At 40.9% G+C, this 14,536-nt stretch overlaps 1 protein-coding gene across 1 annotated transcript in view; it reads left to right on the forward strand.

Annotated features, from left to right (window-relative positions):
• The window catches only part of drp2 (dystrophin related protein 2), a 150,281-nt gene that overhangs the window by 129,259 nt on the left and 6,486 nt on the right, over positions 1 to 14,536 (forward strand). Inside the window, exons 15-21 of the mRNA XM_051421103.1 lie at positions 626 to 792; positions 1,668 to 1,779; positions 2,645 to 2,781; positions 4,590 to 4,655; positions 9,276 to 9,341; positions 11,612 to 11,758; positions 13,572 to 13,824. Coding sequence (XP_051277063.1) covers positions 626 to 792; positions 1,668 to 1,779; positions 2,645 to 2,781; positions 4,590 to 4,655; positions 9,276 to 9,341; positions 11,612 to 11,758; positions 13,572 to 13,824 — 948 coding nt within the window. The remainder of the gene's footprint in view (positions 1 to 625; positions 793 to 1,667; positions 1,780 to 2,644; positions 2,782 to 4,589; positions 4,656 to 9,275; positions 9,342 to 11,611; positions 11,759 to 13,571; positions 13,825 to 14,536) is intronic.

A 14,536-nucleotide genomic window follows, 5' to 3' on the forward strand; every position in this document is an offset into this window, starting at 1 on the left:
CATGGAGCAAGGCTGGCTACTCTACTTCCAGAGAGGAGCTCCTTCATCCCCAGGAGACTCTGTACCTCTGTACACCTCACAGTCTGTGTGATCAGTGCACACACACACACACACACATTTATTATGCTACTTTGGTTGAGCGGTGGAGGAAGCCCCAGGGAAATCAAGCTCTTAATGCATCTCTGATGCAGACTTAATGAGAATTTAGCACATCACGGATTTTCAGTGCTTGGCAAGTCATTCTTTTATTAGGTTGACTTCCTTTTTATCCAACTTTCTGGAATTCTCAACAAGGTGAGTCTGCTGTACATAAACATACATGCATTACAGTATACTCACAGAAGCATAATTTATGTCTGCTGTGTTTCAGCTTTATAATTGTTCAAGTAGTTACATAAAAGCAAAAGATATCCCACAGTGTAGAACATCTTCTTTCACCCTCTCCTTCCTTCTCTTATCTTTTGTATTCTCTTTGATTCAACAATAGCTCACTGCTGGACTACCTTTGGAAAGGAAGCACACCTTCTCCTCTCATTACTTTATGTGTCTGCCCTGCTGGTGGTCTATATTTGGATTGTTTACAGTCTCTTGCACTTCTTTCATCCCTCCCACTTTGCTTTTCCAGGCCCCAGGGAAACCTGCCATTGAGGTGTCTCACTTCCTGGAGTGGATGAGCCTGGAGCCCCAGTCGATGGTTTGGCTGCCTGTCCTTCACCGTGTGACTGCTGCTGAGTCGACCAAGCACCAGGCCAAATGCTACGTCTGCAAACAGTGTCCCATCAAGGGCTTCAGGTAGGCCTGCCAGTGTAGCTAATTGGTCACGCAGATACTATGTATTTCACATACATTTATAAGTAACATAACATGACATCTTCACTCTTAATCACAGTGATCACAGTGGGCTATTGCAACATCCCATATGAAGAAAAGCAAAAATTATGTAAATGAAAACGTTGTTAACATGACTGGTATGAATGTTAACATATTCACATACACAACACAAATACACATGTTAAATACAATTGGAAAGTTGAATGGATTTTCTTGTGAGAACATTTCGAAAGAGAAGCAAAGAAATCCATTTTAATAGTGGCAGCTGGTGTTTTCATCATATATAAGATTTTTTTCTCACTAGATAACAGCTTGTAGGAGACACTAGAATTAAAATACAGTGTATAATAATAAGCCACAGCACACTCCAGTCTGTACAGTAATATCCATTTATTGAGGCAAGCTTCCCCCTTCCCCATATCCCCTAAAAGATATTACAAATTTCAGTGTACAGATGCTTGTTATTATGCAATATTCTTCATGCTGATCAAATCTGGCACAGAAAATAATTTGTGTATGAATATACTGTACTGAATTAACCTTCTTTTATCTGTATTTTATACATTTACCAGAAGGCAAATAACATAAAGTAATCACATTAGATCATTTATCACAACAGTTACATACATAGATACAGTTACTAATTCCAATTTTAATTAACAGGTGGCTGTAATGGAGTACATTCCTGTCTGAAGCAGAAAAAAGCATGACAAGCATATATTTTTGACACACATACACACATCAACCGTTTTTCCTGAACACACGCTCGCCCCTCTACTCTGCCCAGTTCTCTTGCAAACATCAGCTCAGCCTCTGTGTTATATTGATCTTGACAGGTATCGCAGTCTGAAGCAGTTCAATGTGGACATCTGCCAGACATGTTTTCTAACAGGCCGTACTACCAAGGGAAAGAAGCTGCACTACCCCATCATGGAGTACTATACCCCGGTAAGACAAACATTATCAAGTGCTTTAACTGAATACAAAAATTCAAGGCTCCAGGGATAAATAAAACTCAGCTGTACTCCAACAAAAATGCTACTATCTCCTTATTCCTGCTGCCAGACTAGCCAGATTAGCCTCCTCTCTGCTGCAAGATCTCTATCATCTCTATAATGTAAATGTATGCTTACACCGCCTGGTCTAGCTCTATAGTATGCAGAGATTGAGTACCACTCAGCAGTAACATCCTCTCTGGCTCACATAGTGCACGCATAAAGTGCTATTTGGAGCACACATTGTGGACTAAACCTCAATAAAACCAGAGTCTTAAGCATTTGCACTCAGAGTCTCCGAAGTCGAGTTAATTCCAAACGACTAGCTGTAGTTGGAGTGTACTGAGATGGTGCCAGATTTAATCTCTAATCAATTCCGAGCTGTAAAATATGGCTAAAGGCCATCTGTACAATGTTTTTTTTTCACTGGACAATATTTAATATTAGTCAGCAACAGTTTTTCAAAGTGGTGAAGCAGGCAGGCGCCCACAGATTTCTACTATGATAGAGAGAGAGAGAGAGCAGGAAATAGAGAGCCAGAGAGAGAATAGGAGGATTCAAAACAGCAGAGAGAGCAGCAGAAACTGAATCAGAAAAGCAGATGGAGGAATAAGTTAATCATCTAAAGTCAAAATAAGACAAACCAGTGTCGAGACAAAGTGGGAAAATCTCAGATGAGGTAATTCAAGAATTCTTAAGGGGTGTAATTTGTCTCCCTCCCATCCACTCTTACTGCCTCCACCACCACCACCACCACCACCACCTGTCACCCTTCCTTCAACCCCCCTAAACTCCTCTCCTTCTAAATCACACTCCAGACAACCTCGGGAGAGAAGATGAGGGACTTTGCCAAGACTCTGAAGAATAAGTTCAGGTCAAAGCAGTACTTCACCAAGCACCCTCAGAGAGGTTACCTGCCGGTGCAATCTGTGCTGGAAGCAGAGAGCTCGGAGACGTGAGTCACACACGGAAACGCTCGCAAACACACACATCTTCTCTGTCATCTGTCTCTCACTTTGTCTCACTTTCACCGAGCTGCTGTAGGCTCATACATATGCTTCGACAATTTTGGGCCCTCTAACTCGCTGAGATGGGTTAAAGGGACAGCTCTGTGTTTAGAATTAACATAATGTTATTCCTGTGATCTCAGTTTGGATCAGATGCTCTGTTCACATGAGTGAACCTCACCCAAAGGAAAAAACAAGAGCGTAAGAGAGTAAAATCCATGAGATCATCAAGAAGCATAGCTTAGGGCTATGTTATGGATGATTGTGTCACTGTTAAGGTCACATTTTATAACCTTAAATATAACCTTCCATCCACTGACACAAAGCAGAGATAAGACTCCAGTGTTGGAAGCCAAACAGACATAACCATCAGTAAAAGCACTCATTATGTAGAATGATCCCTAATATTATTATATTAATATATATAAATATCCTCACGCTTATTCTATCATTGTATATTTTACTCATGCATTAGTGTATATTAGCATTTTAATGTTGTTGAAATGCAGCTGATTTTAACTTTTTAATACACCTCTTGGGGTAGTTTACTACAGGGGTTTCCAGCGTGGGGGTAGGGATCCCTTAAGTGAGCTTTAGGATAAATCTGAGATTTCTCAAATCTAAGCTTTCTCCTGGTTGAAAATGTTGGAAAGTTTTACCTCTATTTGAATAAAAACTCTTAAATTTAACAACTAAGATGTAGTTATTTGGCTGAACTACAGAGAGAATAATTATGAAGGTGCTCAAACCAGACATGACAACCGAGGCAGGATCTGTAGTGTTGAGATTTGGAGCACATAGTTATAATAAGAACTTTTTAATAAGGCGCACCACCTAACATGAAGCATGTCTTCATCAGAATGAGAAAAGGGAGTATAGATGTTTAAATTGCCTATGCCCTGTTAATAGCTGTCTGTCCCTGGGTAGACTGGGTTTGGTCGTTGCCAATTCCATGTTACAGCATATATGAATATACATCATAAAAACCATTGAAGTACCTTAGCATCATAGAAACCAAGATAGAGTCATTTCTTCAAAGTTCAACATTCAGTTGTATTTAATGAATAATTCCAGTGTCTCCTTCCCTGTGCAATGGAAATCTTTTCCCATAATTTTCCAATTTTCATTAACACGATGATATGCTATTGCATACTAAATATTCTTGATGTGAATAGCCAACTCATGTTCTGCCTCATTAGAAAAGCTCTTAGTATAACTGTACGATCCATCTTCACATCTACTCATAGCTCATAGACATATGCAGCCTGTAATGAAGGGTCACAAGTAAGTATTGTTTGGCTTTAAGACATAACACAAATGTTGGAAATCAATAGAAATGCATCATATTTTAAGACCAGTGTATAATTTGTGGGTAAAATTCTAATCTGAAAAGAAACTAAAGCTCTCAAATAAACGTAGTGGAGTAGGAGTAGAAAGTAGCATAAAATGGAAATACTCAAATACAAGTACCTCAAAATGTTAGGGAAGTACAGCAAGTAACATAAATGTGCATGTAAGTGTAGTTCATGAATGTACTTAATGTCCTCCACTGTGAAACAAATCAAATCTCTCGTGTTTGCATCCTAACAAGAAAGTTTTCCATGTTCAAAAATAAAACTCTCCCCCTCTCTGGATTAAAGCAAATATGTGTGAATTAAAATCAGATTTGGCTTTCTTTCTGCCGTCACACAGTCACACTTGCAGAGTGTTAAAAATGCCCTGGTGAGGCATTAATGTTGGCTTCTGTTGTTCCCAGGCCGTGCTCCTCGCCCAGGCTGCCCCATGCAGACACACACAGCAGGATTGAACATTATGCCAGCAGGTACGTGGCTCGCTGCGCTGTGCTGTACATCAGATCATTACAACAATGGCTCTCCTTCTCTCACTTTCCACTCTCCAAATCATTCCCCCATCCCCTCTTCTTCTTTATATTCACTCCACCCCTGCCTCTACCTCTTCTCCTCCCCTGCCTCCCCTGCCTCCCCTGCCTCCCCTGCCCCCTCACCCTTTAGTCTTCGCCTCACACTGATTGAAGTATTGATTTGCCTGTGTTGTGCACTGTACTCCAGCCAGGGTAGAGACTGTACTGCCCAGCAGTTTCTTTCATGCTTGCTATCCACACAAACACACACTGGTGCACACAAGCAGAGCACTCTGTGGTTGTTGTGTGTGTGGAGGTCAGTGGGGTTCAGCGTGCCTAGCGGCTTGTCACTTGCTGGGGCAGTGTGAGCCCATTGGTCACCTGGGAGCTGTTGGTGTGGATTAGTGTCTGTCTGACAGGTTATAAACAGGGCACAGACTGGACTCCCACACTCCTGGCAGCTTTGCCCACAGTACTGCAGGGCTGGACACACACACATTTCCACTGAGCCTGCAGTGTGTATGTGTGTGCTTGTAAGTGTGCCATTGTGTATTACTTCCCTGAGGCTCTTACACACAACTGCCAAAACAGAGGGAACACACACCAACAAGAGAGCAGGCACAATTGTCCTCTTTACCCCTTTTATCTTTCTTTTTCCCTTTTTCTCCTGGTTTTCTGCTTGCCTTTTTTCTTTTAATTCCTATCTTTGATCCCTCTCTTCTATTGTCTCCTACCCACACATTTATTTCTCCCCCTTTTCCTATCTCTTGCTCTCTCTCATCTAGCCATTTCTCCTTCCTCTCCATTCTTCAATATTGTCTCTGTTACATCCTCTTACATTGATTCATTTTTGGTAATTTTCTTCAAACAGCTCTGTCACTGGTCACTTAACCAGCATAATACCAAAATAAACAAAACAAAAAAGGAATGTTTCACAGTAGCAACTTTACTCATAGCAGAAGCCGTCTTTGTCTCTCAAGCATTTTTTTGTGCGTAAGAATGTCAGTAAGGGTCTTTTTGAATTTTAAACCATTACCTACGATCATTGGGCTATGCTTTCAAATAGTGTCTTTTAGAAGCTCTATACAATGAATAATAATAATGAATTCATTATAAAACATAGCACACAATGTAGTTGTAAGCAGATATTAACAGACAGTTAAAGTGTATTAATTTGTTGATAACATAAAGCTTATATGAAGCAGTTGAGCAGTTAAAAACATAATGAATGCTTGACAACATAACGCAATTGTATTCTTATAGTGATATGTCTTGGATTCTGATATTATTTTATTAACAGTTTTAAAGTATGAGGCTGGTGATATTCTGTATTTTTGTTATCTTTGTGACTTTAAAAACATAAATATAAAGTTTTTTGCAAATGTGACTCTAGCAAATAAACAGCGATTTTGTTGGGGCTGTTTTAAGCCACGGATCTCATGAACTATGAGTATTTTTGGCAGCAGGATTGTGTATGGCGGATTAACTCTAAATAAACTACAGAGCCCATATTCATCATAATGAAACATGTCACCCAGCGCAACAGTGTGGCTTACTGATGTGTTTTTAATAGTTTTGGACAACAATGGAGCTCTGTGGCTCAGAGGCATGTATAAGCTGCATAAGACTTAGCTAGACAACAATATTAAGATCAATTCAGTGTTAGTTTTGGTCTTTTCATGTGATTTGTTGACAGTAAGAAAATATAGAATATCACCAGACCTATCTTTTTTAAATTGCTTGTAAAAGATCTAGTGTAAAGACTTAACAAGTGCTTTATAACACGCTCTTCATATGTCTACTTGTTGTAGAAAATGAATGAGTATCGGCATTTGCATTTTAAACACAATAAAAAAAGAGAAGTGTGAGAGCACACTGATCTGAGCACCATCGTAATAGGAGTAGACAGTCCTTATTATGGGAATGTTGAGTATTTTATCTGTCTCTCTGTCTCTCTTCCTCTTTTCTCTCTCTCTCTCTCTCTCTCTCCCTTTCCCACCTCTCTACCTGCCAGTTAATATAGGATATAAAGGGAGAAATCCCATTTCTTATTTGAATTCATTCCCTGCGTTAATCGTAACTCACCACTCACTTTGAACGCTAATGGAAAGTCAAGCTGATATCAAAATACTGGATGTCATCATTGGCAGGCCACTGTCTGAAATCCTTGCCTTTGGGTTCACATATTTGACACAAACGCACACACAGACTCCTACACACACCTGCCTAAGTGCCCTTCAGCGTTGAGGGGTATATGTGTTAATCCATGGCATCTCAAAGGAGATAAACTATTTGATGTTTGGGGTAAGGAAAGCCAAATACATAGACATGTCAAACGCAGAGACAGCGTCTGTCTCTTCCCCTCTCTCTTTCCCTCTGTATCTCCCACCCCTCCCCCCACATTGATGCAGGAGTAGAGTTCATTCCTTTCATCATCTGCGCTGCTTCGACATCTTATAGAGGATGGATGAGAAGAAGATAATAAAAAACCTCTAAGAACTCTGTTAGGATTTCTCCTCTCTTACCCTCGCTCTCTTTCTCCAGTTTCTCATTTCCTCTCACATCTATTTACATTCATACAGGAAGCTTAACACACATGTATGCACAATACACGCAGGCACACATGCAGACATACACCCACACTACTATTTCCTATTACTTTCTGGCCTTTCTTTTCTCATTTGCTGTTGTCCCTGACTGAGACTGCAGGTTTGTGGAGGCTTTCTGATGAATAGTGTCACAGAATGAATTACGAGCGGTCGGGTTCACAGGCCTGGCCTCCTGTAACTGGACATGGATAAATCCTAAGTTTCTCTGTGTTATGGTCTCATTGGACACCGGAGAGAAATAGGATGTAGTGTGGATGTCCCTGACAGCCTCTACATCACTCACCCCTCCTCCTCACATCCCTCACTCCTTCAGCTGACGACATTCTGCGAAAGATGATGCAGCATGGGGTGTGCCTTGTGTGTTTGCTGCAGTGTAGATTTAAGACTAGCTTTCATGTGGCACGTGTGTGTGTGAATGTATGTGGGCAGCCACAAGGCTCCTAGCACATTTGCATCAGTGGGTAGGTTGTCTATGCTACTTGAAGGAGAAACACACTCTTTGATCATCTAACACTGTTATATATCATTAGCATGTGATATTCAGTGAGCTGCACTTCCACTCAACTTGTCTCAACCTGCATCTAATTTAGATCATGTCTTTTCTACGTTTCCTTTTAATGGGTGTCAGAGCGTGTTGGTGGCCTCATGTATTCAGGTGTAAGCTGTGCATGTAGGTGGAGGAGGAAAAGGTGAAAGATGGAGAGCGAAAGTCAGAAGTAGTGTTAAAACAGATACATGCTCCTACAGTGAATTAAATGATGATCTGGCCAAACAAACACACGCACACACAAAGATCGCACAAGCAATGATTGTTGTAAGGTTGTGGTTACTGGGCCCTAGTATATTACTATTAGCCATGAAACACAAAAAAATGCAGTAGTGCACCCAAATTAGCAAGTAAGATGCCAGCTCTAATAAAGGAAAGTAGTTGTACATTGTAAGAGTGTATGCGGCAATCCTAAATAATTTGATAACATGACTGGTTTATTTGAGCTTATACATTAGCCATAGCATACACTCTAAGGTGAATTAGCCAAAAATCTACACTTTAGTATGCAGTGTAACATGCTATACATGCTTAACATAGCCAGTCTAAATGTTGTTTCTATCCAGTTTCTCTTGTTTTATTTTTTATTTAGTAAATATACAGAATTTATCCAAATCACTTTGGCCTCCCACTCACACACATGATGGCAGCAAGCTATCATGCAAGACACTGGCCTAAATACTGGGAGCAATTGGGTTCAGTGTCTTTGCTCAAGGACACTGTACCATTTTCTTAGGCAGTGATATGATTTTTCCAGCCGTAAGTTTTTCCTTGATTTATGTCACCAAACCTTAACCACTATAAGCAACATGTATTTTTAACTCAAAACTATTTTCCCCTACTGCAGCATTTTTTATTTGTTATACTGGTGAAACAGCTTACAGAGCAGTGTGCACAGTCCACCGACAGTCAGCAGGACATAATGCAGAACTAGAAGCGCTGTCCTTGGTCCTGAAAAGCCACACAGCAGCTCACTGGCTGCATCCTGGCACTCACACACACACACAGTTGCTGTCTGTGGTGCTGGACAACAGCACATTTCTGAAGGCTGTTTTATTGCCTGCATGCTGGTAGACAGTGTACAATATTTTATCAGTTTATAGCTCGTACTCTGTGAAGAGAAGAATTTCTGCCACTCTGTAGTCTAGATGTTTTTGGACAGCTGGTTCAGTGTCAGTCCGTAATACTAAAAGGCCACAGGTCTTATTCTCACTACTTAAAGGCTAAACTTCACTGATAGTTTGTTTTTATCTTGTGTTTGAGGAAGCATATTTCCCCAGTGTATGATAATATCAACATGTTACTGTTGCTTTTTTCTGCATTTGCTCTGACTCAACCACTGTATCCTGTGTTTTTCTTGTTTGTCTGTTTGTATACATGTGTGTATATATATGTGTGTGTGTGTATATATGTATATGTATACAGACTGGCAGAAATGGAGAGCCAGAATTGTTCATTCTTCACGGATAGCCTGTCTCCTGATGAGAGTCTGTGAGTATGCTGCCACCCTCACACTAAGAACTCGCTCATTACAACTACAGCTTTCACTGGGATTATGTGTGTGTTTTGTGTGTACGCTCTTTCGTCTTGATACCTTGATTGTTTCGGTGTTTGTGTGTGCTCGGGCTTGTGCATGTATGTTCGACTCTTAGAGAAAGAGTGGGTAATCGCATAAATGATCCGCCACATAATGAAAATGACCCACAGCAGGCAGGTCTTACACGGTTCCCCCTTCATCATGCACATGCCTGCTGTGATTGAAGCCTTTGGCTGTGGGTAGATACACAAAGCCCTGCTGAGGAGAGGGAGAGCCATGTGAGTGTTTGTATAAGCTGGCTGAGTGGCGGGGAAGTGGCGAGGTTACAGCAGTGAGAGGAATGAGGGATGTTTGATGTGGATGAGGCAGCCAATAAGGTGAGTCCTCATTGTGGAAAGTTGAGAAAGTGCCAGCTGGACGAAGTGGTAGGGTTGTTTGAGATCATGTATTTGTGTGTGTCCACGTCTTATTTTGTTGACATCTATGTCGGCTGTTGACTGTTTCCTCCTTTTCTAGATGGTTCTGTTTTTTTTATTGCACTTTAAAGTCAAGGCTGCATGCCTAGCCGCTCTGTGCAGTGTTTTCTAGTCTTTAGGGCTCCTGGTGTGTGTCTGTGTGTGTATTGTGAAGTGTGCTCATCATTTGTTTTAGACGTGTTTTCATGTGTGTGTGCTTTGAGATAAGGCTGTGATTGACACCACATTAAAAGCTAGTTTTAGCCTACACTACTTTTCAAGCAGAGCAACACTTTTTACCACTGACACCTGTACCTCTCAAGCCTGCTCCCAGTGTCTTTGTTGCCATGTGCATGTACCTAGAGCGTTGCTTGGATGGAGCTCTGTCACAAAAATATGTGTTGTGTATACCTGTGCATGTACATGCAGTGTTTTCATCTGTGTCTATAATTCTGTGCCTGAGAGTGTGTTTGTATGCATGACACTTTTACCTCTTACGTGTAGTGCTGCTGTTTTCTGCTCTTGTGCCCTTGTATCTTGTTCTTATTCTGCAAACCCGTCCGTCTGTCTTTCAGTTCCTCTCTGTTTTTCCTGCTGCATGGCAATGTACATGCTGCTGTGCTATCTGTGCCTCCAGCTGGTGTTTGGCTGGCATCACACTGTTTCCTGTCCTTAACCATGCTGCCTGTGTGTGCAGCCTTCACCCTCCAGCTGTATGCATTGTTCTGAGTTCACTGTTGCTGCTTATTGTCAGCAGGTAACCCTTAGATGCATAGGTCAATGGACGCCAACATTTTTTCTATTCAAAGTCACTGTTTGAGTTCCACACCACACTGTTACTTAAAGTGTGTAGTATATATGTGCTTAATAACATTATTAAACTTGCAAACATTAGAGTCTATCTCTCTACTAAGTTAGCTAAGCTACTTCGTTATGGTAACATTTCATCCACGACTAGTATTATGTTGACAAGCTAATGTAAGCTAGCTATGAAGTGGGTTCATTTGATCATAATAGCAGATTTTTCAGGAATACCTGTAATATGAAATGCTGAAATATGTTGCTGGTATCAGCCGGTTCATTGTTGACACACCAATGCATCTAAGGGTTAAGCTCCTAAATAACAGATCTGACGGTCAAAGAGGTGTGCTGCAACAAAGTGGATCTCTAGACATAAACAGTCTGCTTGAACTTGGCCTATAAATACCTCTGTGATGTAGAGTTTGGCTTTAGAATACAAAGCCTATAACTTGCTTTTAATGTTGGCTCAATAAAGTAGTTTGCTTTCTAGCCCAAAGCATTACATTAAATAGACAAACAGCTGTCTTTCCATTAAAATAATTGCCAAACATTCACACATCCATTAGTGGTTTTTACAGCTGCAGGTCTACTATCATAGATTTGCACATTAATTTTTCTGTTCCAATGTCAATAAAGTTTATGTTTATTATTTGGGCGATTTATTAAGATCCACCTTGCATTTTTAATAAATGTGAGTGTGTTTTTAATGATGTTGTAAGCCAAGTTTGTTACAGAAAATGTAATATTTGGACTGTGAACATGGCACAGTGCCTTTGTCATAGTGTCCCGTCCCACTCTGTCCAGTCTTGTCTTCATTGCATCTCGTCCTGTACTACATTTCCTCGCCCCTGCTTGCCTTGCCTTGCTTTGGCCTGTCTGCTGTCCCATGCCGTCCTTGGCTCTGCTTCGTGCTGCTGGTGGCTGTGTGCTGGTGGCTCAGTGTGCTGTCTCCTGTGTGGGGGACTCAGGGATGAAGATCAGTACCTCCTGCGTCACTCCAGCCCAGCCCTGGACCATGACTCACCCTGCGGACAGCACATGCTGCTGGCCCACCTGGAGCACCAGGACAAGGAGCAGCTCCAATGCACCCTGGCCCGCCTGGAGAATGAGAACAGGTGTGTATCCAGGAAAAACAAACATTGTTTTTTAGGACATGGTGCTGGGTTCTTTTCTAGATTTGTTGGGGTAGTGGAGTCAATAATTGTATGTTTGTTTTCACACACAATAAATCCTCCTGAACCACGTCTGATTGACTGCACATATTGTTGTACATCACCTCAGAAAAACGTGCTATTTTTGTACACTATTTCCTTCTGAAGAGTAATGGATTAGAAGTAGAAATTTGTCTTGCAAGCACCTCAAATTTGTATTGAACAGCCTTAAGAAAACAATAAATATTTTCTGTGTGTATACCATATGACAGTTAAAGCCTATAAAATAGACAGGATGGATTATGGATTAAGTGGTGTGATACAAGTGTAAAGCATCTCTGACACGCATTACTTTAGATGCTAATGCGTGATTGTGAATGTATTGTGTCCTAGTAGCTTAGAGGGTCGAGCATTTTCCATAAATGAAGCAAATTCATTTTCCTCAAACTCTTAATTGGTTACCAGAGGCAACCTTTATGCAAATTATTCATATGAATAATTTTCTGTTGTCTTTTCGTTCGGTTGTGACCTTTTCACACACAAACACAGTGACATACAGCAGCTACGTATACACACACACACACACACACACACACACACACAAACACACACACACACACACACACACACACACACACACACACACACACACACACACACACACACACACACACACACAGACTTGTGCCCTTTGGGTGTCTGAAACCTTGACCCAGTTCAGTTTTTTTTTTACAAAATATGCCTCCTGTTATGACACTGCAGTGTGCTCTGTTGTCCTTATTTATTACTATAGATGCTGCTGTAGCTTGATTTATATCCTCTGGGGTTCAGGTCCTCTTTAACAGCTTAAAAAATACTTAACATTGTTTTGTCAGCTTGATACTTCATGCCTTTTTCAGAATTTCATGAAAATTGCTGATAAACCTGATTTTGAATGGATGACTCAGAAAATTCTGAAGTCTGCTATAGAAACAGGCTTCAGTTTGGGGTCTCAGATACCTATGCTGTAAAATATGGTTATATACAATATATTTTCATCTGCTCTGTATCTGTGATTGATGTTGACAGCACATTTTACGCAGCGCTACCCCTTCTAAATACCCAAATCTTTTTTTAACTATTGTTTTAAGTTTGAAGAGGCCTAACAGGGCGTTTGACTCTTCTAGGGTCTAACTGAAAACATTGGTAACATCACCATGTAGGATAGCATATAATACACTTCTTTATCTGTGAATGACTTTACTAAACAAAAATAATATACATTTGTCCATGCATAGCTCATGTAACTTTTTCTTTAATTTGATATAATAATGAATAAAATATGTGTTAATCCCCTGGACTGGATATCAGGGCGTGATGACATTGTGATATGAGAAGTTTTCTTTGTCCTAAAAAGAAGGTCATTACTAATTTAGCACTTAAATAGACTTTTTCAGAACCCAAATAAATTAAAACACCTTTAGTAATGCTTCACAGCACAGTCATTTAATGGCCTTAATGTCACACACATAAGAGATAGAAGACACTGATTTATTGCAGCTTAAATTCAAAATGAAGATAATTGCTCTCCATGTAGTAAGATATCAACAATACATTAGCCCCTTGCTGCACTGTTTTTATGTGCTATTATTTATGCATGTGGTGAAATTATTTTGATTATATAGCTCACAATTATTTCAGATTATTGGTGTGGCTGCATTTTTGTTTGATGGCTGTGTGTATGAGTTTGTAAGCTTGACTGTTTTCCCCCCGTCTGTCCTCCACTGTGGGTCCTCAGGGTGCTGCAGGGCGAGTACAGGAGGCTCAAGTGGAAGCACGAGGAGGCGGCATCAGTTCCCATGTTGACTGAGGCTGGAGAGGGCGGTCCAGGTTCACCTACAGCGGAAGGCCAGCAGGATGAGGAGCTCCTGGCTGAGGCACGAGTCCTCCGGCAACACAAGACGCGCCTGGAGACCCGTATGCAGATCCTGGAGGACCACAACAAACAGCTGGAATCCCAGCTACGCAGGCTCAGGGAGCTACTGCTACAGGTACACCTCTTTGAGAGGCATGGTGGTTGGGTGTCATGAAGAGAGTTTAGCAGTAGTATAAGTACTGTACTTAAGTACAGTTTTGAGGTGCTTGCAAGAAAAATGTCTACTTCTAATCCAATTCCTATTGGGAAAGTAGAGCCAAACCTCTGAAACTGTAGTGGACCTGATTATATTGAGCTATAATAAAGTTAGGTTATTTGTGTTCCATTTAATATTGATTTCCAAGCTCCATTTAAACCCAAGTAAATATTTATTCATTATTATTGGAAACCTTAGTGTTAATATATGTTGACTTTGTTTGTGGACACATTTTTTCACGTTTCCTCCCTCTCTCTCTCTCTCTCTCTCTCTCTCTCTCTCTCTCTCTCTCTCTCTCTCTCTCTCTCTCTCTCTCTCCTCATTTCCTTCCTGCCTCTTCACTTGTCACTCTCCAATAAACGTGAAAAGGCCCCAGAAAAAGAAAAAAAATGATGGAGATCTCCAACTTTGAGCGATATGCTTCTTGGCTGCACACATCACTTAGCCATATCTTACATGACTTTTCTGGGTGTAGCCACTCTGAGAAGTCATTAAGGAGGTGAAGGGCTGGAGCCATTTGTTAAGGTGGAGATGGTGTGTACAATGTTTGGGCAATCACCATGCCATGAAGGTGTTACATGTGGACAATACAAACAATAAAGGGGGGGAGAAAAACCCATGAGATGACTTT

This window comes from Dicentrarchus labrax, unplaced genomic scaffold, assembly GCF_905237075.1.
Source record: "Dicentrarchus labrax unplaced genomic scaffold, dlabrax2021, whole genome shotgun sequence".
In the NCBI taxonomy this organism is placed as follows: domain Eukaryota; kingdom Metazoa; phylum Chordata; class Actinopteri; family Moronidae; genus Dicentrarchus; species Dicentrarchus labrax.